Raw genomic sequence first — 26805 nt, forward strand, 5'->3', positions numbered from 1 at the left:
CACAGACCTTTGAATCTCTACCCACATCTTTGATTTATACCCTAAAGGTAATATTGTAAAATTAGTGATTATAGAAATAAAAGCACCATTGTCAACAGCCTGGCTGAAGAATGATTAGCAGTACCTTTACCTCATTATTATTTTACCACAAAGGTGTCTACTTTAACGTGTGATAGTCACACTTTTTCCTCTTACGAACTGTAAAAGGTGGAAGAAAACCTTTGACGGTATATATTCAAAAACACGTGTTGCTGGAAGAATGGAGTCGATGAGAAGAATCAGACGGAACAGCAAGACTCTTCTTCAGGATCTCTTTTACAGAGGAGTTCACGGAGGAGACAGAGACACTCCTGTGAGTCATTCTATGGGCATTTTTCTGATCCATGGCTGACATTGCATCTGAACGTTCTCCTTTTCTGAATATTTTTTAAACAGATCCCAGCTCAGCCTAGAGATGCTAAAATGATCCATTCCATTGCCAGTCTGATTAGAGCAAAAAGCAAGCTTCTCCTCCTTGAGAATCCAGACACTGTGGAGATCTACAAGGTCAGAAAAATCTTGAACAGCATGCTAATTTGATAAAATTAGTAACAAGTCCCTTTTTCCCAACACATGACGCATGCAAACTTCAGGAACCTAACGTATAATTTTATTATTTTGCTTAAGAATTATGACCAGGTAAACTCTGAGATCTCTATTTGCAAAGTTTATTTACTGAGTGTGAATATAAATGAGAATTTAAAAAATTAGAAAACTCAAAAATAAGACAACAAAAAAAGAACATACTCACCAGCCTTTTTATTTATAGGTGGATCACTGTAGTATTAGGATGGACTCACTTTTGTCTTCAGAACTGCCTTAATTTTTGTCAAACTAAAACGGCGCTGGAAACTTTCCTCACAGCTTTTGGTCCGTGCTGACATGACACATCAAACAGTTGCTGCAGATTCATCAGACCAGGCAAAAGTTTTCCAATCTTCTATTGCTCAATTTGAGTCAACCTGTTCCAATTATAGCCTTAATTTCTGGTTCTTAGTTGACAGGCGTGTCACCCAGGGTGGTTTTCTGCTGCTGCTTCAAGGTTTGACGTGTTGTACATTAAGAGATGCTCTTCTACAAACCATGATTTTAACAAGAGGTTATTTGAGCTATTATTGGCTTCCTATCAGCTCAAAGCAGCCTGGTTATTCTGCTCTCACCTCTGTCAAGAAGGCAACTCATAGCAAACTGCTGCTCCCTTCATATATTTACCTTAATAGGGCCATTCTCCAACAATCACACAATGTTTAAAGTCACTTAAATAACTTTTTTTCACTCATTCTGATGCTCAGTTTGAATTCCAGCAAGTCATCTTGAACATATCTATATGTCAAAATGCAATGAGCTGCTGTCATGTTGTTGGTATTAGATATTCACATTAAAAAGCAAATGAAAAAGTATACCCAATGAAGTGTCTGGTGAGTAAATATATACATGGATTGCATACGAAATCCCACAAAAAATATACAAGAAGAGTGTTACCCATCATATAACAGACCTGCTTATTACAGTGGATGTATCAGTATTTCAGTCTTGAGTTAATTCAAATTTTAAGATTTAAAGGTGAAAAATGATCAAAGAGGCAATCATCAGGACTGAAATTTTACCAAATAGGTCATTTCCTACACTACAACAACTAAATAGTTTGTTCCTTTTGTCTGACCAAAAGTCATTCAGAATTTAAAAAGAAAAAAAAAGAATAAGTAAAGCGTTACTTTGTTTGATCCCAGCAGTGAAATGTGTTCTCTGCCAAACGTAACTATCAGCTGCAGCAGCAGACAGCAGCCCTGGGCTCCCACGAAGCAACTCCAGCTGTTTAACGAGAACCATGATGCAGAAGAAGCACCTTAACATGTTTTTAGAGAAACCAGATTGTAGAAATGGAAATCTTGTTCCTTGACAGCAACACTGACTACTATGCCTGTGTGCAATGCCTATTAACGTGTCATTACTATATTATTACATGAGTAAGTAATACTCATTGGTCAGGCAATACCTGTCGCCCCTACCTGTCGTCAAACTTATTTATTTATTTATTTTTAACCTCAGTTAAAGTTTGATGTCTTATCAAACACAGTTGTGATGCAGTTGCATGGCAACGACAGGCAGACAGACATGTAAGTGTTCAAAACGGACTTTGAGGTAGTTCCAGTAGGTGTCTCCAGGACCATATTTTAACTGATACAGACACAGAGCCACAGAGTGAAAACAATGCCAGCTACACTATCATAGGTGTGATTGACAGTAATACAAACAGACTGGGAGAAGGAGACACAGAAGATTTACAACACCTTTTATTTTATTTATTTATTTATTTATTTATTTATTTTGCAGCCATAAATATCGGTGGCTACCAATATATGTAGAGAAGCAGAATGTAGCATAACTGTAAATAATTTCTTTCGATAACATTGATGAGCTATGAAAAAATAAAGTATTCTTTTTAAGCTGTTCTTTGAAATGTTGCATGTATGTGGTATTCTTATAATTTGTAACTTTGTAATATATTGCATTATTTAATTTAGTTCATTCTGTTACTGTTCTTATTGTCTTGGAGCAACTGTAACCAAATCATGTCATTAGAGATTAATAAAGTATTCTGATTCTGATCGTCTCATGTAGCTGAATGAGCCTGGAGCCCTTTCTAGCAGACCTGGAAAAGGTGATGTTTATCTCCCAGCCATCACAGCTAAGGCTTCAAGCCTGAACTCAATCAGAGGCAGTCTGAGTCAGTCGTGCCCTTACCTATATGACAAACGAAGAGGATCCTTCTCCTCAGTGGCTTCTCAGAAAACGGGAGGTCGCACTGCAAAACAGGTAGGCTGATATTTTGCTTGCAACAAAAACAAATTCAAACATGTTTTAAACCCTTCTTCTTACATTTGCACATTCTGCCCTCTTCTTATCAGAGCAGCCTTAATGCACAAAAAGAGGCAAAGAAATCCAATGTCACTGTGACAATGACCTACCTTGGACAAAGACATCGAAATTTGGGGCTCGGGTCAACTCAGGATGAACTGAAAGTACTCCAGCAAGTCAATGGAGGAGAGAATATTTGTGTCTTCAAAGGCCTCGTAACTCCAGGCGGTAGGAACTGCTAAAGCTGAAACCGTATCGTTTGAATGGCCAACAATGATTCAGAAATTCGTTTTTTATATTTCTTTATATTTGACTCCCTTTTGCAGATTTTAAGGCGTTTTCTGCCATTAAGGGGGTCAAAGTAAGAGAAAGAAATCAGTGGCATTAAAGTGTCCACTGCCACAAGCTTAATTCCTCATCAAAGCAACATTTTAATGAGAATGATGAGAACACTGCCCTGAGGCAGAATTTCAGCCGAACACCAATAAAAAGCTGATGTGTGACCTGATGCACTGTCATCGCATAAAAAAAAGTCAATAGACAAGACAAGTTATTTCATCTTTGCAGTCGGTACATGTTGATATACACTGTACAAACATCACTCCAGGGAAGGAATCTCAATGTCAGGCAAGAAAGAGGTTATGGATTTCTGCTTCAGACTGCATGTGTGATGTGTTTACAAAATCCTTGGTAGGAATAAAACAAAGGAGCAGACAATACACAGAAGCACAATCCAAACAGTCTATATAGGATCCCACAAAGTCAATGAGATATGTCGTGACTATTATTGCATTGGTTTTACACTATCTCTACAGTGATATGTGATTTTGATGGCAAGAATGCAGTGACCATTACATACAGATTTAGTTACATCTAACATTTTGACATAATGTTTTTCATTTTAATAAAGTATGTTTTTGGGGAGCGGGGTAGCACTGTTGTCCTATAGCAAGAAGGTTTAAGTTAATTTAAATAGTGATTATGGCAACTTGTTCAAGGTTTACCTGCCTCTCGCTCTATTGTTGGTGGGATAGACTCCATCTCCCACTGTCATTGAATTGACTGAGCAGAATAAAATGAAATAGAGAGTATAAAATGAAAAAATAGCCTTTTTTGTACTGTCTGACATATCTGTTTTTTTAAAGATATTTTGAGACACCAATCAATGGCTGGAACTGCAACATAAATTGCACTTGGATCTGCGTCCTGTTTTGAGTATTGCATCTCTTGATTGCACCTAAAAAGGGTCTCTTTCTAAGTTAATGTTACTATTCCCAAATGGGAGTTGCAAAAACCAACCAGGATGTGGTATGTTTCCAGTGCTGTCAAAGTGGAGGTTCGTTCTAAAATCAAATAAACATGTTGTCTTTCTGACCTTTGGTTCCATTTATCCATCTAGATAGTTTCAGTGTGAGTCACCCAGTTTTGGAGATATAGCCTGCAGAGAACTATTTTCCTTCCACTGAACTACACCTGCCAATCCCACTGAGCTGAGGGAAGCCTATGGTCTAGCCCCGACAAAAAGCTCGTGCACAACAAAGCAAACAGCATTAACATTGATGGTTTCTTCTAAGAACTTGTGTTGACTCTGGTGTCTTCTTGTCTGAGTTGTAACATTAGCTAGCCACATTACTTCCTTTGGTTTGGTTGGAGGACATAGTTGAAAAGAAAAGAGAAAAGAGTTCCTGAATGAAACTGCTCACATCAAAGTTAATGTTTTTTGTGTTTGTTTGTTTTTGTTGAATCATAATTTCTGAAACAACACATTGCTGGTGAATCTCTCAAATGTATTTTTTGGCACTTTGAGCACCACAAGGTGAGTTCTGTCTGGATCCAAAATTTTTAACAGAAGTCTGATACTGTATCTCTACAGCCAATGTCACCAAAAACTGGGCAACTCAATCCAAAGCAATTTAGAAGAATAAATAACGCTACAGGCCAGAGGAAGAAGAATCTGCAGATTGATTTTGGGGTAGACTGGCGCTGTAACTCTGTTTTTTAGGCCTACTTTTAAACTAAACCAGTTGACGCAGCAAAAGATTGAACACAATGTTTGACTAAAGATAGAAGCACTGCCAAACATCACCACATGATGACAATAAGCAAAGATAAAGTAAAATTTGATTAAAATCATAAAAGGGATTTTAATCTCCAAATGTGTGTGTGTGTGTGTGTGTGTGTGCAAGAGAGAGAGAGAGAGAGAGAGAGAGAGAGAGAGAGAGAGAGAGAATATGTGAGCTGTGTGTTGCAGGAGGGTTTTGTGTGACACATGAGATTGCAGGAAGTGCAGAACACCTGGCCACTGTTTTTGTGGACCACAAGCCAGTTATAACACAAGACAAATGCATATGAAACCATTACCAAATGTGATGACCTGCAGCACGAAAAGCCAAACAAGACTACCTTCTAAAAAGATCAAACGATATCTACAATCTTAATATCTGTGCTGCTTGTATCTTTCAGAGCAGTTCCAGTTTTTGTCTCAGAGACATAGAGGTTACCCATTCAGTGCTTCCTTTTATGTCAATGACATCATGGTGACCAGGATCAGTTCCTGCTGTGAGTACCGCTACACTCCTGGCTTCCAGCAGGGCAGGAAGAGCTGCTTCAGATTGACTTGGCTGGCTGGTGGGATACCCTGCTACAGGTAAAATTACATCCTCTGAGAGACAGACAGCATGGCACTGGCAGAAAAATGAGAATTTAATACCAAATGTCAAAACATGTTGGGTAAATCCATTGTTTTGCAGATATAATGTGTTGTGGGTGGACACTGAGGAAAAAGGAAGCATATTTTACAAGATCAGGTGATGTTGGTACAGTAGGTAGAATATAATGAAAGCATATTTCCATCCCTTTCAGATGCACAAATCTCCGAACCAAATACAGCTCCAGCCAGCAGCTGAACAACGGCGCAAAGGAGAACTTAAATCTTTCTCTCGAGCAGAGCACTGGCAATGGTACTAAGCCTGGAAATGAGGGTCTCAATTTTCCATTACTTCCTAAAGCTTTTCATCAACATTTTTTGATATCAGGCCCAGTCCTTGCTTTTGATCAACTACTTTAAAGACAAGATGTCTCACAAAGCTTTTTTTTCCTTCTCATTTTGTCTCTAATGTTTCCGAAGCAGGCGTCATCGAGTCATGTCCATCATCCCCTCTATTTATCCCAGCCAAACCTGTGAAGAAATCCGTGAGGAGGACAAGAAAACACACCAAGGAGGGCAGCAGAGGATCAACAGACAGCGAAGACCTCCCTGTAGCTGGAATTAAAGAGACCTCCAAAAAGAAACGACGCAAGGGTCAAACTAATCAGAAGGAGAGCAAAGGCAAGACAGCTGGAAATGACAGAGGAGAAGAGAGACAAGATGGCAAGAGCTCAACAAGGTCAACAGTGATGGAAAAATTTGAAGACAAGGCATCGTCTGCCAGACGAGAGCAGGACAGAGCAACCAGCCCTGTCACAATCCTGCATACGGGGCAGCTGTCATCGAACACGATAAGCAAATTTCCCGGTATGCAAATTTTAATTTTTATCTGGTTTGATTCCTGTAAGACAAGATGGAAAAATAGGGGAAAATAGAATCTTCTGGCCTTTCAAGGGGAGATACAGATGACCTTCAAGCCTTCTGCCTGTGGTATCTCCATTTAATATTCTTTGCAGAGAAAGAAAACAGAAAAGAAAAAGAGTGTTTCTTTTTAAAGATTCATTGCGGGATGAGGAAGCACTGACGAAGCAGAACAGAGAGAAACAGAAGGGCCTTGGATCAAATGGGAAAAACAGAGATGGGGAAAAGCTGAAGGACTTCTATGAAGAATGTGTGGAAATGAGTGCTGCGTTGAAGCAAGGCCCAAGCAAACATCACTGGTTCAAGGCAAACAGTGAGTAAAGAAACCGCAGCACAGTAGGACCAAAGTGGAATCCCCCTGGAGAGCTGTAGCTGATTTACATAATACACTTAAGCAGAAAAAGGTTGAATTTGCAAGAAAGTGATGCATTGAGAAATGTCTGCTTAAAGGAAGACGGATGACGTGTGGGAGAGGTTATGCAGATACACACATGCCCGCGTGCATAAATTGTAGCTGATCTGCTTTCTCTATTGCTCAAACAGAGGCACAAACTGAATTTTAGATTTTATTATTTACATTTTCAAATTAACCGCGGATATCAGTATCACTGCGTGCACTTGGCTTCGGGACAGTTGGTTTTATTGCACCTGAGTTGTTTAATTTTCTTTCTGTGTGCCAAGTCCTGGAGAGGTGCCGGCTCCAGAAGAGGCTGTCATCGGGCCCCGAAGCTCAACGCTCAGATGTGGAGCTCAGTGCAGAAAGTGACACCATTCTGCAGCGTGATGGAAAGCCAGAGGAAGAAGAGCACATGGTTAATCAGAGCGCTGGCACGGAAGAGTCCGTTAGAGAGCAAGACCTGCAGGCACAGGTGTGTGTATAACACAAATTACTGTGGTGAAACTGTGTTTTCGCCAGAAGCTTTCCTGGCATTAAATCACTGGCAAAAGCCTCGATTCAAGCAGATTCTTCCATTCTGTGTTTTTGTCAGAGCAGGAATTGTATCTGCCAAATAATATAATGAAATGTCAACATTAAAAAAACAATTTGCCCATTAAAGTAATGCACGTTCCATTGTCCCACTTCCCAACTAGCTTTAAGGTTGTTCATGTTATTCCACACTCTGACTATATTACCGTGTTCCAGCTATTCACTAAATAATGTAGTGTTTACACAGAGAGAAACACAGGCTTTTATTGAGTGCCACCATTTTCTCTTTTAATTACTGCTTCATATTTTTAGCTTTTGAGCACAAACGTCCCCCCTGAGGAACTCCAAAATGTAAAATCTACCCTGATAACAGAAAGGTGGCAATATGTCTTAGGCATGTAACACTGATTTGGCAGATAAAATGTTGATTCATTTCATTTGGATGAATTCAGAGGATTTATTCTATTATTTGGGCTTCGAATACAAAGACGAGTTGTTCAAATGGTCGCTGAGTTTTATCTGGGGCATGCAGGCATTTCACTCGGTCATACCGATCATGATGAAAAAGCTTCCAACAGCTCCTGAAAAATTCCTCAAGGTCTAGCAAAATGGCAAAGTAGACGTGGCCGACAGGCAGACCATATGTCTCCGGACTCTCATCTTGTCTGTGTTTAGAAAACCTCCAGCACCTGTCTCCCCCACATCTCTTTCCCACCCGACAACACATCTCACATTGTGTGCTGTTGCGCACATTTACAAACAGTAAATGCTTAATGTTAATATTCCTCTCAGGGCTCAGATGCAAAATGCATTTCTGTATGAAGGACAAAATAATAATCTGCACTTGTGCAAATGTGATTTCTGTATTTTTATAACAGCTGCTTCTCTTGTAATTGAGGTAACTTAGAAGTTAAATGTAATATGTTTTTGTCTGCATCATATCTTTGCAATTCTGTGCTCTCGCATTCTGCACCACTCTACAACAAGATGACAGAAAAGAAGAATTCACAGATATAAAATATATATTCCGCACAGCACAGTGCTCTAGTTTTACAGTAAGAAACTGTTCTTATGGATGACAGTATAGCGACACTGTATTATAACAGTTTCATTTCCCGCACTGTAATTTTAGAGGGACTTACAGTTTTCTGTGACTTTCTCCTGGTTTGTAAATGTAGCTTCACGCCATGATGACAGTGCTGAGCATGTCTGATGAGGTGGAGCAGCTGGTTCTGAGGAACACGGACCTCACAGATGACCTTCTGCTGAGCCTGGCGGGGTCACTAAAAAGCAGCCTGTCTGAAGTCACACTACTCAATCTCAACCTCAACCTCATTGGCCCCTACGGTGCTCACATTCTGCTGGACGTTCTGAGAGTGAAGCCCCAGGTCAAAGGCCTGCAGTAAGTCCTACGCTCCACTGAGTTGTGTCTTATCAAAATCTGACAAAGAGTAACATTAGAATTCAGAAAACATGCCTCCATCTAAAAGCTTTTGAATATCACTTTTTTTTAAAAAGAGAGAGACAGGAATATGAACGGAACTGAAGAGATAGTATAAAAATGCAGCAAATCCAAAAAACACAGTAACCAAAGTAATGGATATATAAGTATCACATTAACTGTGTGGGAATTTCAGCCATTTTTATACACAGTCCCCCATTTTCAGCAGCTTATATTTAATTGGTTTCCTTATTATTATTGTGATGCATCAGGCGGATAAAAGTCTGGAGATGATGAAGTTGTATTTGGTACTTTTCAGTGGAATTCTCCACACGAGGTCTAAAGAGATGTCCTTGCAAGTGAGAGAGCCCATCTTTAGGCTATGATAGCAAAAACAATTTAGAAATCTCGCCCATTCTTACAGGAAAACACTGTCAATAACAGCAAGACCAAAATATGTTTTAAACCACAGAAGACAACCAAAGGGAATGATGGAAGCATTCTTCCCTTGGTTAGAAAAACAACTTTGCAACTGCAGTTGCTGCACAGCTGAAGGTCTGATGCTTCACAGTGCAAACAATAAAACATACTGCAAAGGTGACCCAAGAGTTTTTAAAGGCAAGGAAATATTGCATATTTTTTAATCATCAAGTCAGTCACCTGATTTTTGATTGTTTTTATTTACTGAAGCCAAAACTTAAAGCATAGAGATGCACAAACAAGCGGTAAGTGAAGGCAAATTATCGAGACAGCGGCAGAGTGGTGAGAAAGACCGGCCCCTCTATTTCGAGAAGGCCTTTGTTGGCGACAGTCAGGCTTGTGACTCTGCGTAATTATTCTGAGACTTCACTTTTTACATATTAAACAAATGAGATGAGATTTTCAGCTAGCAGACTATTTCTAATACAGCCAATGAAAAGTGTATCTTCATCTCTTAAAGGGGAATAGAGGCAAAGATATTCCTGTAAGGGCTTAAAAATAATTTACCTGTGAAAACACATGAATGTATTTCAGCATTATTCCCAAATGCACCAGTTGAGTTCTTCAGTTATTCAAAATCCTTAAATCTAAATTTAACATACCAAATACATCAACCCCTCAACAGGAAAAGGTGTAACAAATTATCAGGACATTCTGCAGTTTTCTGCAGATTCCATTTTACTGCAAAACTGCAAAACAAAAACACACACACACACACACACACAGACACACAAAATCCACCATTTGTGTCATCCAAAAAAAGTCTTTCTGCCTGAACTTAGATGTCACATAAGAGAAAACTTAATATCAGGGTGCACACAGCTACATTTTCAAGTGAGTGGTTCATGGAGGCTCAAAAATAAATCTCCACAGTAACCTCTATTTTCTCTCTCTACAGCTTGTTTGGGAACAAACTGCGTGACCATGGAGTGCTGACCCTGTTGAACGGAATAGCTGAGCTGCAGGAACAAACAGCAAGAGCAGCTGCTGCTATCCAACAGGCTATGCTTTTCCCATCAGAACACAATATGCTACCTCAGCTGCCCTCTGGATGGAGCTCTTACAGGCTTTTTACACTTTTAGAGCTGGATATTGGAGGAAATGGTTTGAGCAGCGATGGGGTGAAAGTGTTAGCATCATATATGAGATCCCATTCCTATCTTCAGTATTTAGGGCTAGCACAGACCAGCGGTGCCGATCTGGCAGCTTGGAAGGAACTTTTTGACAGCTTAAAAGGAAACAGCTCACTGACTCAGATCATCCTAGACGAAAATAACTTGGGTGACCCCGGGGTCAGGCTGTTGGCTGACATGCTGAAAGAGAACATGAGTTTGCAGCAGGTGGATTTAGACAAGAACTGCATCAGCGATGTGGGAGGAAATGACATCATGGGGGCTTTGCTTTGCAGGACACAGTTTCCACTGAGGCATCTGAGCCTCCAGGAGAACAACATCAGTGCAGGACTAATGAGCAGGATACAGGAGGAGGTAAAATATAAATGAGTCCTGCAGGGGTGGAAGAATACATTCGCAAACCCTGAAAAACTATGTAACATAAACAAAACACTGACTTGAAAACTCATAAGGTTTGTTGTTTACATTCCGGAGGTCAGAGAGGCAAAACCTGACTCATTTGACTTGTTTGACCATCAAACACACGCAAACATAAAGAGCTCTTCCTTCCTATACCTGGGTGGCCCTGCTAAGAAACACTGCATCTCAGTTTAGTTCTGGCAGGTAGTGTGGGAGGCATGTTTACTTTGGTCTGGATGCATTTTCAAAGAGATATCAATGAACTGAACCTTATTTCTGTATGCCAAGGTTACATCTTCATCTTGATTTTTTTTTTCCTACTTCCCACCAGTGTTACCCCTCGTGACTCCACACCTACTTCGCTAAAATCGACTATAGCAAGACTCCAGGCTCGTCGATCCATCTGTCATTCTATTGAATAATTTGCTGCCTTCTGACAAAAAAGAAACCACAGTGATTCATTCCACCCACAGTATTTACAAGTGGATGACTTACCCACAACATTTTCCCCCAGAGCATTGCAGTAGCTCTTCTCCACTTCTACAAATCAAAAGAGTTATGGACAGTGAACCATACCACATCAACTACCCCTATTTTGTCGTTCTTGCATCTTCATGCGCTAGACAGTACTTCTATTCATAATCTAAGAAGCAAAACTAGGCCACACTCATCTGGATTTCAGGGCCGTCATCTCATTGTTCTATCAACATAGACATTCTGAGAATAACTGTACCTGTGATCAAAGCTTGTCAAAGTGGTAATTATCTCCTCCTCTCAAGGCTGCCAGTAGTAATTCTGTTGAAAACAACCCGTCCATATTTCATCTGCAGTCTCTGCGAATTCCTTTCTGCAGAACCCCGATAAAGGCGCTCCTCGAATCCCCAAGCGGATGACAGATAAATGAGACTGGTGTTCCTGAAGATTACATCTGCAGATGTTATCCGGCGTTGCCGTACCACACTGAATAAGCTTCTGTTTGTGGTGTTTGCACATTTAGAATAAAGATGTCTAAATTGGGGTGTCATGATTCGTCAGGTCAATTCTTAGTTCTGCGGAGGGATGTTATCACAACTAAAATAAGCCCGTGTTTCTTTTTAGTTTTGACTGCTGATATTCTAAGATATTAACAGCCACGTTTGCATTAGATTCAACACAGAACAAAGTGGTACACCATAACGCTTGGCTAAGCATAAGCTGGCAAACACGAGTCACACTGTAATTCACAGACTCCTTCGATAAGGATTTTGTGCTTCTCTGTTACAAGTAAACCTCGGATCACTGACCCCATTGTCCATCTGCTAATGTATTTAGCCTGAAAGAAATCCTGCAGTGTTACAAGCTTCTTTCAGCTGCTTTTCCAAAAACAAGGCCTTCAACCAGAAGCTCAATCTGTTAGGAATTTACAGGTTGGCTAAAGAAACAGTTTCCCCTTTCAGGCCTTTGTAGATTACTGAGCAGTATCACTTGCTGCTGTACAGTCACATAAGGTCTTGGAAGTCCTGTGATGTCCGCCGTTGTTTTAAAGTCAAGGTATAATCAAATCAAACACATCATTCGCCACATTTGCCGATACTGCTAATGGATGAACTGCCTAAATCCTTGAAAAACAAAGAGTCGCTCTTACACAGCTGAAAGTAGCATACGTAGGTGCTGCTGATACACTGTTACACAGGAGTACGGTTTCAAATAAGCGAGACTGTGCTGTGGGGAATTGGATAATGGAAAGTCTTCAGAATCGAGTTTCTTGTCTCTGACTTAGGGCAAAAACAAAACAAATGAAGTGAACAATAGTTACCTATCCTCATGGGAAGTTCAGTGATTCAGACATTCTTTAGGGCAGGGTGATGCAATTTATTTCCACTTACAGTGTATAAATGGTCAGTGTCTGTTTCCAGAGCCATTAACTTTTGATGTCTTTGTAATTTTGTCCCACTGATACGCACAGGTGGATTCAAACTTCAAGTTCATTCTTGCACCTGCTTGTGCCAGAAATGGCAAGTGTTAAGATTTGAATGAAAGAAAATCCAGGATATGAAAAGAAGAGTGAAACCTCCTAATCTTTAATCAACAGGCTGAGCTTGTGTACTTGTTGGCAGTTGGCAGAGAAAGCAACTTGTGCAAGGAGAAGGCAAAAATCACATTCCAAACTATTCCATATCTGCAGTGTGAATAACTGTGACGAATAGGGCAGCTCAGATCTTTACATTCTTTGTCATGCAGTATATATGGAAAACCAGAACCCAGCACTGTGCAAGACACTGATGTTCTTCGTTTGTTGCCTGTTTGTGTTAGGTCCTGCACCTGCCCCATTTCGATGTGATTCTTCATGTATTTTTCAATCTTTTAAAAAGCTAAAATACCATATTGTATTATTTCCAGCGCTAAAGCATGCTGGGGGAGACTGAATCCACCTGCATCTATTCCACCATAACAGTGTGAGTCAGTGTATGACATGAGGGAATGGATGCGCAGAGGTGTATGTTGGTGTTGTGTGTTTTTATGGAAGCCTGGGGGTGGTTGAGCATCTGTTCTATATGCCAGATCTATGCTGACCACAGGGATACAACAATTTGTTTCAGCTACACAGTCCAAGTTGTGACTCTCAACCAGATGGAAGCTGCTTTTTGTTAATTTCAAATATTTCTTTATGGGGACTGGAGACAGGCTGCAAGCCCGGAAACATTGCTTGGCTTTGCGGCAGGCTAATTATAAAGAGTCAGTTTGCCAATTTATGACAATGCAAAACAAATCAGCTAAGCCCTCGTCTTTACAGAAAACTCTGCTCTCTTTTCATCTGTTGCAGTAAACAGAAGGGGAGCAGGAAGCTGATGTTGGTTCATTCTTGCTGCACATTCAAAGGACAAGATAAAAATGAGGGTTTCTGGATTTGTGACATGTACCGTAGAGCTGCAGAGATCAGAGATCATCACAGGGTGCAATCCATGACGGAAGAGCAATTCACAGACGAGCTGTGATGACGATGAATACAAAGCTGCAGGAAAGTAAACTGTTAGTACTTCTACTGACATTCAAACGTAGTGTGTGGCATATTATGACAGGACTGGTTTAGAAAATGAGCAACCTAGTGAGTGAGGAAATCCTTTGAAACCTCAGTTATTAAACCACTGTTTGTTCTGCACACGCTGCATCGCCACCTTTACTAGCACACTGTGTGACACAGTATTATGAGGATGCTGAATGAAGCGTTTTAGAGTCCGCTCCTTGAACAATTGCTCCTGCTGCTGTTTGACATTTGGCAGAAAGAGCAGCTTTTCAATATGGATTATTCATCAGCGGTTTGATCCCCCACTCAAATGTCACCACGACAATGCCTCTGACTTGGCAGCAGCGTCTGTCTTTCTGCAGCTCCACGGGGTAAGGAATTGGCAATAATTACCACATCTAATGTGGCCTTCAGACAGATTCAGTCTTTGTGTTCTAGCGCAACTTCAAATTATTATTATTACGCTGTTAAAGAGGGTTAAAATCTTGAGTTACCCTATCACTGCATTATTGCGTTCAGTGCACTCGCTTATAATATATTCTAAAAAAGTAGCAAAGATGGCCGATACATGAACTGGTGCAGCATATCAGGATGAACCAGATGACTGGTGCATTGTATTATGCCAGAGTGTGGAGGGGAAAAAAGTTTATATGTATGTATGCATGCCGCAAATAATGTGTATTTTTTTTAAACCTGCATTCAATAACTGTTTGCGTGACCCAGCACAATAACTATAAAAGGAAAACTGAGAAAACTGCCAATATGCTTGAAAATGTTAAATATTAACAAACTGAAACAACTCAGTGGAGCAATATTATTAACTTTATTTTCCCTTTTCTGTCACCATTGACAAATTTCAGTCCAATATTCTGTCACACTTTGTTTCCACAAATGCCTGAGAAAAAAAAGTCACTACAAAATGATCCACACTGTTGAAAGCTAGTTCTTAACTTTACCCGTCTGTAAAGTTAATATTCCCACAGCTGCCTTCTGTAGGAATATTTAAGGCGAGAGCCGTGAGACTAAACTGTAAAGTTTAGATTCAGGTACAGCTAGGTAGATTTGGTGTGCAGTAGATCAGTTGCGCACAGACAACAGAGTACAGCCTAGAACTAACATAATATACTATTGTTATAGTAGAACAAAGTACAAAGTATTTCTGGGCTGAACATCAAAACAGTGTGCTTTCAGATGTCATCATTCTTTTTGTAGTTGAAGCAGCATTGTTAGTAGGGAAATGAAATGAATATAGTAGTATTTGATACTATTATATCACTCTTTTCCTCCCCAAATTTCCTGTTGTAATATATGGAATGGGTAAACAGAACACCAGGGCATGCTCTTATTGGATCCAGCTGTGCCTGAGCAGAGTCTGCTGCATTCGGCTGGCCCCATTTCCCCAAGACATGAGAGTAAAACAAAAGAGTCTGTGTTTATCAGACAAGAGTTTCCATCTCTAGAGCATGACATGAAAAGATGTGCCATGTGTTAAGCTCATATTTTAAGGTTTGTTATAAAAATAGAACAGAATATCCAAAAATATCCCGTTTACGTTTTTACTCAAATTGAATCCAAATTTAATTGAATATATCACCATAAATCTTAAACTGTGCAAACTGAACTGTTGCTTATAACTAATTAGCACTCAGTTGAACAAATTTGCCTTCTATGCTAATTGCAATGCTAGTTACAACGACACTGTCTGCAGGAAAATCCACCAATTTTCCACACACACACACAGAACTTCTCACTTGGGTCCTGTGAAGAAGAGAATATACTATTAAAATACTCATAGAAAATCTAAGCTAATTCATGCTTCCCACTAAAACAAGCTTTTGGCCTGAACTGCGAGGATGCAGGAAAGTATTTGCTTGGTTTGGAAGACGACTCTTCTGAAACTGCTGTCAGGTAGAAAAGAAGAAATTTAAATCCCAGAGGCCAAACTGGAAAGAGCTCTCAAACTTCTTCATGTCAAAGACCACCAACATGCATCAGACCACAAACCTTTATGTGCCCAAAGGAACCATATCTGGAAAGACTTCAAATATCTACGACACATAACATTTTACTGCCCTTGTTACATAGGAAAGCTATTACTGAAGAACACTCCCTTACACAAAAAAAATGTGTATTTTATTGGACAAATAGGCCCTGGCTAAAACTTAAAGGGCCCAGCTGATCTAGAAAATCCTTTAGAGTGTGAATGATTTAAATATATAATTATTTTTTTCAGGAAGCATAAATAGGTTTAGGTCTGAGTGCAGCGAGGATGGAAAATACATACGCCATTAGTTTTGATTGTTGATAATATGAAAGTAAAATAAAAGGTTTTGCTTTTACAATTTAGGACAATTAATTTAGGGAATTACTAATGAAAATAATTAGCTTTCTTTTAAATGTGTGGAGAGGCTCGTGCCCAGACGGCAATATGAAACTATTGCTGGCAATTATCTTAACTTAGATGCTGAAAACCAATTTTAGGCCTATCAATAGGCAGGATCTCTGAAAAAAAAGAAAAGGAAAATTCACAAAAGGTAGGCGAAAATGTAAAAACTGAACAAAATCAAAAATCAAATAAAAATAAAGATGGATAAAAAATACCACATATCATAGGACCACAACATCGCAAAAGCCTGCTAACCTTTGTTTGTTATTAGCCAAGAACTCGGAATAAAAAGTCACTGATGACAGTTAACACCCAGGCATGCAGGGGTGTTAATAAGTCCTTCATGTACTCTGGAGCAAAGTCATTTAATGTTTTAACAGTGATTAGCAAAATTTTGAAATCAATATGGAACTTAACAGGCAGCCAGTGTCAGTTTGCCAGTACTGCAGTAATGTGCTCATTACTTCTTGGTGCCAGTTAAAATCCGGGCAGCAGGGCTGTGAAGCGAGCTCTAAATGATGCCTGTATAAAAAACACTGAGACAGTCGAAGTGAGAAAAAAGACCTATAGATTATGTCCATCTTTCATATACAGTTTGTCTAAAGATAAAATAAATCTGAAGCTCGTTCTGTAAAACGCTTTATTCTCTTACACAAAAGCTGAATTGCAAAAACAGCAAACTGGCAGATCTGTTGCACTTAAATAGACATGTTACCTGGTTTACATTTTAATGCTAAGCTGAGCTAAAAAGTAACCATCTGCTTCTTCTTCTTCTCATTTAACTCTTGGCAAGAAGATGAACAGGCATGCATCTAAGAACCCCTTGGCAGTTCCTGGGCAACAATTTGAGAATCACTTGCATAGGCTGCTGCAATAATCATTACAAACCCCATGAAACTTTACACTCCAGATTGAAGATCTTCCCCTAGGCTCTTCCACAGGACATAGCTCTCCTTGTCTGTAAACTAAAACGTGTGGTAACAAAAGCTCACATCCGGCGATGCTGAGACAGGTACATGGGAAGTGCTCTTTCAAGGTGGTGAGCTCCCTTCCTTCCTGGTCATGAGAGGACGAACTGTGTGGGGACTCTGTGCGCGGAGAAGAGATCCAGTTGCAGACGGCTGAATTGGTGCTCTGTTGGGTCTCCCCTGGACACTGTCATAGCGTGTTTGTTGAAGGCGGGTCAATGAGGACTTTATTTGGCAGAGGAATTTCGCAGCACACGACAGTACGCATGCACATACACACATATATGCACAAGTTGGAATCAGTGCAGCCCTGCAACCCTGTTAATGGTGAGAACGGAAGTAAACAGTGAAGAGGCAGGGGGTGAAAGGGGGCTGTCACAAAAAGCTGGTTTAATGGTTTAAATTTCACTTGATTAAATTAATTGTTCATTTGTCAAAGCGGAAATGTGTTCCTCGCTTTTGCTGGGGTTTGGTTGGAGTTTGATGGAACTTGACACAGACTGGGTAGTTGCGAAGCACAAACAGCAGGAGTGTTTACACTGCAAATTTTCAAATGTCAGACAGAGTACTCTGAAAAAGTTCAGTCACACGTTTCACAAGAAGTTAAATATTTTCGTAGAGCGCAAGTGGATCGGGGGGGGTGAGTCCGCAAAAGTACTTTCATGTGGTTTTGCTTCACCTCAACTGATTATGTAGATGAAAAAAAAAACCAAATTCAAATTCCTGGGGGTTTCTGACTCTAAAAATGTGTAAATTGCAACAGTTTCAGGTTTTTGTGACATGCAGGTTTGGCCAATAATATTATTTGCTGACATAAATGATCAGAGGTATACTTTCAATATCAGCAGAAGTGCAGAACAACTGAGAACGCACACACAGAAAGGTGCAGAGCAGTTTTAGTCGTTTTTGCAGTTCATCAGTGTTGCTTTTGCTGGAATTTGGCAAATTAATAACTAGAAAGTAGCTGGAGGACCTGTTGTCATGTTGGCATTTTTGAAGCAAAAACTGACCACATTTAGCCAACATGGTTATCACTAAATGCTTGAAAGCACGACTAGCAAGTTGCACAGATGTCTGCTATTTAGTAGGCTAACAGTAACAGACTAATAAAAAACTGAAATTCACTCATAGCATGCATTGTCATTTGTGAGATCAAAACCTGTGTGCTTATGTTGGCACACTTATAACATGGCTACACCCTGCACATCTGGTAGAAACTACCTATAGAGACCATTATGCTATAAAGTTGGACATTTTAACATGAGAATCTGTGGAGATTGCTGAGCCAGCCTTAACCACAAGAGGAAGTGCAGTAGTTGAACTTCTGCTTGGACTTCATTTCTCAGCCCCACAGTTGCCATGAAGCAGTAAAGCGGTGAGCTTGCTGTGCCAAAACTGCAAAAACAGTTTAGAAGTAGATCAAGTTCGGGAGGGGTGAATGCACATTCCACCACCTTTAGCATGCAGCTGACTTGTTGTGGATGCTATGTGATTAGTTAGATTTCTAAACAAAAATACTCCAAGTTGTTAGTTGCTTTATAGTCCTGTGCTCTTGATTTAGCAGATTTGTGGCAAACTGATGTTGTAGGAGCATGGTGAGTATAACTGGAGCTTCCAGGTGCTGAAAAAAACCCCTTTACTAATCAAATCTTTCTGATAATAAACCCACAGAATCTTTTCGCTAAGTAACACTAACAGTGCTTAGATCAGAATGAATTAACCTTTATTATTAACATGAGCACCATTATCCACGTCATAACTGGAAACATCTCAATCATCAATTATCCTTAACTGAGCAAAGACAAAACTAACAAGCAGGATCTGTTTTAGAGCTTTGTTTTTATGTCTGGTCACCATATTTCTACAGAGGGCTGACCATCTGTTTCTAAAATGGTTGCTGTGGCCCAGCAGATGCTGCAGATGTGATTGTTTCTAGCACATCACGAAAACTACACGATTTTCAGTGATTTGATCGGCAGTACACAGACACACGTGCACACTGACAGGCTCCTGCTTTCTGAAATGACACACCTTTTGCTGAAGGAGCGCCTGAAAACCGCGTGTAGCTCCAGATTTGCTTCCCTTGGATGTCAGCTGAGGGCGACAGAGGGAGGTGTTGTCCCCCCTCTCCCGCTTCTTAAGATTTCCCTCAGTCCACAATAAACTTTCATTTTGGGAAGTCGACACACACATACACACACCGCTGGGCTTCTACATCTTGTCCCGCATTGATTCCCCGGGAAAGCTGGACGAGACTTTAACGGAAAGACGGAAAAGAAATATCGGAAGCGCACAGGTGAAGCTCTGTGGAGCGTCTTTTCTTTTCCTTAAAATATCACATTGCTGTTATCTTCTGGAAGGAGAGTCAACGAATTAGAGGCAAGACAATGGCAAAAAGAAGCTTTTTCACTGCTGGTTAATCCCGCATCGTTTCACTGTTTTATTTTTGCTGTCTTGCACTTTTTTACTGTACGCGCGACTCTTCAAGGAACACCTGGGATGGAAAAACTTTATCTGCCTCCTCTGGACTGTAGAAAAAACTCCCAAGAAAGAATGAAGTAACCGCTATGGAGCCGGATAATGCCCCGCACTCCAAACTCAAAACCACTGGAGTCGGGGGGTGAGTCGACATATTCAGAAGTGCACAATGAGCACTTTTCTTTCTCACTTTTCTGAATTAAAGAGGGATTTCTTTTTTTTTTTCCGGGTTCCCCCGAATCCATGTCCTTTCGAGAAAGATGTTGATGTCTAGCAGCGCTGATACAAGCAGTATGTTTTACAGTAGTTGTTTGAAAAAAGCCTTTCTTGGGTTACTAAGACAAATGACTTGAGCTTTTAGAGGTATTTGTTTGAGAAATCGTGCAGAACAGGTGGTGTACTTAATGGCTTGCAGAGATAAGCATGTGGAAACTATTTTCTCTGCTCTTAACATCAGCTCAGTGAAAGCCAGTGTAGTGTGTTGTGCTGTTCTACAAGTTCTGCCTTTGCAGCTTGTATCTGAATGAGCTGCCAAACGATCTGGGACTGATTTAAGGGAAATGTATGAGAGGAGGAGACACTCCTCCTCTTCCTCCTCCTCCTTTTCTCTCCTCTCTGCTGTGCATCTTACTCAGCTGGTTGGCCTGGCTGACACAATGGGAGGAGATGTCCTATAAAAGTCCAGATGTTGCATCACATAAAATCTGCAGGACATACAGGAGGCTTGGTCACAAGTGGCACATACAGTTTCTGCTGCTGCTGCTGTCAGTTTAGCGAGTTTACAGTGAAGGTGGAAGGACTAAAACTTTCTGAAGCTCAAACCAGCATTCGTTGTGCCAGTGGCTGACCAGTGGTTTTGTGGCTCTTTGGAGAACAACCACAAATGTAAGAATTCCTGAAAATGCTTTAATTATAGCACTTGTCACTAAGTGTGTGCCACTTCAAGCAGCACTTGGAGGACATTCACCCAGATTCATCTGCTGCATTTAAAGCCCAAATGATGTGACGCGTGAAAACCTGATATTATCATAAAGACAGCTGAAATTCACACCCATTTGAGATAATTCAGCACCTTTAGAGCAGCTCCATATGAGTAATCAGCATCTCTTTTATCACTAGTCTTGACATATAAATGTCACAGAAAAATCAATGGTGTAAAATTTGCCGTGTGCTGCTTGATGTTGGATAATAAGTGGCACTGTTGGCCTGTGAAAACAGAATTGATCTAAATCTAGTTGAATGATTACACGTCCCTGTGTAGGCTGAGAAAAGCAGCTTTTTCTCACTGCTGGGTTTAGATGAAACCCCTTTTAAAACCCACAGTCTAAAAGTGCTCGGCTAGGCTGCAGTTTGCCTCAGATAAAAGTCAGATGCTAGCGATAAAACACTGACATGTGAAACACTTTTTTTCCCCCCAAAGCATTTGTCTATCTTTTGCTTGGCATTGTGGGTTTTAAGGTGATGTGGTGCATCTTTTTTAAAGATTGTCAGAGGTGGCCTTATGGGAGCACTTACCTGTCTCTGCTGGGCAGTAGCTTATCTGGTCAGGCAGCGAGATAAGCCAGAGCTTGCTCTCTTGAAGCAGATGTTAGACTGTTTGAAAAAGCAAGGGCTGCTGCTGCTGATGCTGCAGCAGCACCTAACATGACTGTGCCAGATGGCTCTCCAGCTAACTTAGTATGTCACTTTGCTTACTTAAACTGGTAATGTATCCTGCAAATTATTTCACATAACATTTTGCATTAAATTGGACTAAGCAAGAATGCGAAAGAGATACATTAAGGGCTCAGATGGCGTTTTTAAGGAATTTATAAGTTTTTTTTATGAAATGTGATTGAAGTGCACCTGAAAGCTGAGTTAATTGTAAAACACAAAAATTACACAAACCTCTAACATCTGACATGTTTCCTTTTGTCTTTGTATTTAGGAGAGTTCTGATTCTTTGGACTTTACTCTGTTGTACCTGCTCTCTAAGGCTAACACAAGCACAAGGTAAGAAACTTTAAAGCAAAGGTGGGTAAATGTCTGTTATACATTTTCATCCAATGTTTTTCTGAGCATGTGGTGTCACAAATGTGCCTTAAAACCACTGAGAAAAAGAAAATTGAAATAAACTAATGAGCTGTAGAAGGCTGGGTAAGTATGTGGCCCTAACGTGGACTTGTTATCGTGCAAACGTTTGTCAGTTTACCACTGTTTATTTGTGAATCGCATAAATCCTGCTCAGCTTTACCTTTATGAGCAGTGCAGTCTGCCAACTACACAGACTGATTCATTTTGTTTACCCATCGCTGGAAACCATATTAAGTTGTGGTTGAATGTGGGACAGCCACATCTTCTAATATAGAAGCAGGAGGTTTAAATACTTATAACTTGCTGAATTTACCAAACCAATTTTAAAGTGGTTTGGTTTCATTGCTAACGTCTCTGTTACAGCGAAAACTGAACTGGTAGCTCAAATGTTGCACACAAAAACAGGTATTCTAATAATGTGCATTCAGATGTGGTTCAGACATTTATTTAGTTGGAAAAAAGATGAACCTGTGGACTTCTCTCATTCTGCAGGAGTTCATTTTTTTGTTTCTAAGCCTCTAAAGCTCAGCAAACCTCATACCCCCTCTTTGATAACTTAATTAAAGTGTTACCTGACCTATCAGCTACACTTTGCAAAGTCTTGTCTGCTTGAAGTACTTTCGCACTTTCATATTGTGACTCACACTCAGCTGTGCCTTCATGTCTGCTGCAGTTAGCTTGCTGTTACACATCTGAGAGGCCATTATCAGCTTGTTGTCTGAGTCTGCTGTCAATCAAAAAATCCGCCAGACTTTTATTCAATCGGCACTCTTCCCAGTTTCTCGATGTCATTTGATAACGTAAGCCACTGTGTTCCCTGATAGCAGTTTCTGGCAGTTTTATCTGAAACTCTGCATGCATCAGATGATATTTTCCTCCTGTGATGACTGAGTGTCTAGAGACCTAGTATTTTATATGTGCGGATGTGTTAATTTGCACACTGTCAGATCCTAACAAGGCACAATTTTGTGCTTGCAAAAGGCTAAAATAGAAAAATTGTTTTGCTGGTACACAACCCGGCAGATTGTTTGGATCATTTGCAAATAGATCACATGGAGCAGTCCTGCAGATATGAAATATCTATGCATGTTTGGATGTTGTTGCCTGTACTTCACAGTCCAGATTTTCTTATTCTACAGCTTTTAGTCTGCATTGTTTTCTACATTTTGACACCAAACACCAGAAGAAATCTTCACTGTCAGTGTGCACAGGCCTTGAAGTTTAGTTCCTACAGTTACACATATATCAGCAGCCTGTGTGTTTTTTTGTAAAAGTGTTCCCGATTGAGGTCAGCCAGAGTGCAGTAATCCCAGAGTAGATATGGGAGTTCATTATGTATGTGTTGATGTAATACCAACCATCTTCTAGATGACAGCCAATCTGTCAATGCCAGACATTGAACCAGCAAACCTTAGTGAAACTGACTGAGCAACTACATGTACTTCTCTTATGAAGTCAGTTAGGAAAGAAGCCTAAGACTGTTTTCAATAATAATCATGATAGTAAATAAAAAAGCATACATTCTGGGTGCAGAACCTCCCACAGTTTTTAATATGGAAGAGTAAAAGTTTAGCCATGGCCAGCTAAACCACTGGTAATATACACTGCCCAGTAGATGGATTATTGTGCCTCATCAAAGGCCAACAAGCTTCTCTCAGATGAGAAATTTAGTGAAAACAAAACCCTTCTTGTACTTGAAGTTCTTAAAAGACATTAATTTTTAGCTCATATGACCAAAAGGATTGTTGACCTCATGCGTAACGAGGCATCCATTCCCATCTGACCATTCACGCACAAATTAGTCCTCTTACAGTAGTGGCAATAGACATATTTGTCTTTAAGGATACTTTACCATTTTTGCAAGGATCACTTTTTCTCTTACTAAGCATTAGATTTTAGTGAGACTTCCACAAATCGTCTTGGACGTATTCACCAAAACTGTACCCGAAGTTGTGGCCGTGGTCACATGCGTCAATTTCTGAACAATGACCTGTGAACTGTGATGGATTGTAAGCATGTTGACCTACTACGTCACTGACGTTCTGGTTCTTCAAAAACAGGCTATGGTTTTTGTTTTTTTTGTAGTCATCCTACAAGTTTTGACCAAAAGGTTCTGAGAACTGTCTTACCATATTTGTATTTGGCAATTCTCACATCAAAAGACATCTTCACTTGCACACATGGACAGTTTTTAGTGACTGCTGTGTTTAGCCACCAGCCAGAAAGAGCCTTTCTGTGAGGAGTTTTCAAAGCTTGCTTGGGTTCTCCACATATTCCAGCCTCTTCCCACTGTCCAAAGACATGTGTGGGTTAGGTAATTAGAAATTCTAAACTGGCTATAAGTATGAATGTGAATGGTTGTCTGTTTCCGTGCAGCCTGTGCAGTGTACCCTGTCTGTCATGCAATGACAGCTGGGATAGGCTCCAATCCCCAATGGATCTCCTCCAGTGTGTTGGAATGGGAAACCACTAGCCTGACTGTTATTTTTAGAAAATGGACAAAGATCCATGAAGGGAAATCTGGTGAGTGGTTGAGGAGCTGAACAAAGATCGTTTATGTCATGAAAAAACTCCTCCGTTTTCAAAGTGCTCTGAGCAGGCGCCAGATGCTACACTGGCATGTGTCACAATTAAGACGGTTTCCTATAAACGCTCCCTCGGATGCCTCAGGATGTTACTGTAGCACTCCCCGTTGACACTCTCACCCCGAGGAATTAATTTTCTGTGCGTAAACTGAAAAATGTTGAGAAAAATGCAGAACATTTCACATATGACACGCTACCTCTGGGCTTGGAAACTGTGGACTCTTCAATGGAAAACTGCTCGTAGCTGGAGACCCAGATCTCATCACAAACGATAGTCACGTGAAATTTAGGTAAGGTTTAAACAGAAGTTGATGTTGCCTCTCAATGCAGGTTTTAGGTCTTTGGTGAAAATGTACAGCACGCAGTATAAGTTGTCAGAGCACCACTTCCTGAGAATGATCTAAAAATAGCAGTCGTGATGAAAACTATCTGGTGATGGCAGAGAAGATGACCTTGAGCTGGAGTTTGTAAAAATGTAAGGATTTTTACATACCTGTTCCCAGAACTTTTTGATCACATCACATAAATGTAAAGAGACATGATTTGTTATTCAATGTTGTTGCTTTTCTTGATGGTATCTATAAAATAGACATTTTTTGTCTCTGCTAGAATATGTTTGCTGTCAAGCTGTTGCAGAAAATACAGTCTACATTAGCAGCATACTAATAGTGTGAACGTATTAATCTTCCCCTGCTTTCTGTGAAAAGTTTTTTGTTGTCTGATACACTTGTACTTTAACTTTGCGTGTCTCCAGGATGTGTCAGACTCAGTTCTCAGTTATTATTTTTTTCAGCTCATCAGGAGGCCACAAAAAGCCAGAGGCAGCCCGCCTACCCGCTTAGATTTAAATATGCAGTGTAAGCCCTGAAAGTACATCACACAATGAAAGAACAATTTTGCTTTCCTCATACCATATTAACAATTCAAATCAGTTCTATATAAGAAATTTGACTGAAGAAGGCTTTTGTTCTTGTTTCACTTACTGTTTGATGTGTCTTTTCCATGTGTGAATTTTTCAGTCGAGCTGACCTCCCGCTGCCGGCACATACTGAGCTGGATTTCCCACCTCCTGGCGGGACTCGTGTCTATACTTGTTTTTCTTCTGCTGAGCCAGAATTTATCACTTAGCGATTTATATTTGCTAAGTGAAAAAGAATGGGTATTTACAATTTCTATGTGAGCTTTTAGTCTAAGAAGATGGGGAAACGTACAGAGAAGATTAATACATAATATATATTTAGCGTGTGCTGATTGGTTTGAGATTTTTCAACCCTACTAATTTAAACAGGAAAAAAAAACTATATTTAGAATCACTGATTACTTAAATTTATGGCTAATGATAGAAAATAATATAACAATATGAAGTCAGTCTGTTTTGATTTGAAGAGTTCAGTCCATTATATTTATAGTCAAAAGAAAAGGCTAATCCATGAAGTCGGGCCTGGAATGAAACAGATAAGTTGGGATTGACATAGTTTAAATAGTGTAGCTGAGATTTGCCAGTTTAATGTGTAGAATGGTGCGAGCTGAGCTATAATGTGGGTATTGAGATCCAAATCTACTCAGTTTTGTTCATCACACGCTGGTTTATATCATAAAGATCCTGCAGTATTATGGTCTGATCATATAAACAAGCACTTGATGATAGTGGGGAGGAAGAACTAATGATAAGAGACCCGTTGATGTGCTGAGATTGTGAGCTGACTTTAACGTCTTGACCTGACTGCCCGAAGTAACGCTGTGCTTGATGTTTGACTTCTAAAGATGAGTAAATGTTATTTTTTGTAAATGCAACATCGAAGTTAAAAGAATAAATAACTGACACAACCTTGATGCTGTTGCTTTAATGGGCCTCGGTTCGTGGTTTGGGACAAGCAGTGTTACTAAATGTATAATATTTCAGCTTTTTCTCTATTTAAATTTTGGTTAAATATAGGTTACAATGGTATTGGTTCATTGAAAGAATGTTTCTGACTCTATATTCTATTCTAATAGGTGGTAAATGGACTGTTTTTTATGTAGCGCTTTTCTACTTGAGCACTCAAAGTGCTTTGTACTGGTTGCATCATTCACACATCTAACACAGTCTTCTAACACTCCAATGCATTGGCGTTAGTTTCTTGCCCAGGGATATTTGGGATGCAGACAGGAGCAGCCATCGATTGAACCACCAACCTTCCGAGAGAAATGGGACACTTTCCCAAGAGTGTACGTTTATCGCAAAGAGTTCTTTAGAAAAAAAAGCACCCGTTTCTTGCTACAATGAAATGTGGATTTAATTAAACTTTAGCACAAAGGTGTGGATCCAATTAGGTGCAATATACAGAATACACAGTGCTGTAATGGATCACTGTTACCCACATTTTCCTCCCTTGAGAAGCAAGTAGCAATTAAAACCCGCAGAAAATACAGCAGTGTGTTTTCATGAGCTTGGGCCCCTGTCAGAGCGATCATCTTTAATCAG

General features: G+C 40.0%; 2 protein-coding genes across 2 annotated transcripts in view; both read left to right on the forward strand.

Moving 5' to 3' along the window:
• The first annotated feature begins 259 nt into the window (after positions 1–259).
• LOC118455216 (uncharacterized) lies at positions 260–10872 on the forward strand. The gene is given in 12 exon segments (XM_087849635.1): positions 260–352; positions 436–546; positions 2662–2856; positions 2949–3126; positions 5362–5545; positions 5761–5858; positions 6029–6383; positions 6505–6779; positions 7148–7335; positions 8573–8796; positions 10214–10808; positions 10810–10872. Coding segments are annotated over 12 exon segments (2559 nt in total).
• Positions 10873–19303: 8431 nt separating this feature from the next.
• Positions 19304–26805, forward strand: part of col27a1b (collagen, type XXVII, alpha 1b) — a 65109-nt gene continuing 57607 nt past the window's right edge. Inside the window, exons 1-2 of the mRNA XM_035913425.2 lie at positions 19304–19825; positions 21611–21675. Coding sequence (XP_035769318.2) covers positions 19773–19825; positions 21611–21675 — 118 coding nt within the window. The 5' untranslated portion in view covers positions 19304–19772. The remainder of the gene's footprint in view (positions 19826–21610; positions 21676–26805) is intronic.

The sequence above is a fragment of the Neolamprologus brichardi genome, chromosome 12 (assembly GCF_056152115.1).
Source record: "Neolamprologus brichardi isolate AB-2024 chromosome 12, ASM5615211v1, whole genome shotgun sequence".
Classification (NCBI taxonomy): domain Eukaryota; kingdom Metazoa; phylum Chordata; class Actinopteri; order Cichliformes; family Cichlidae; genus Neolamprologus; species Neolamprologus brichardi.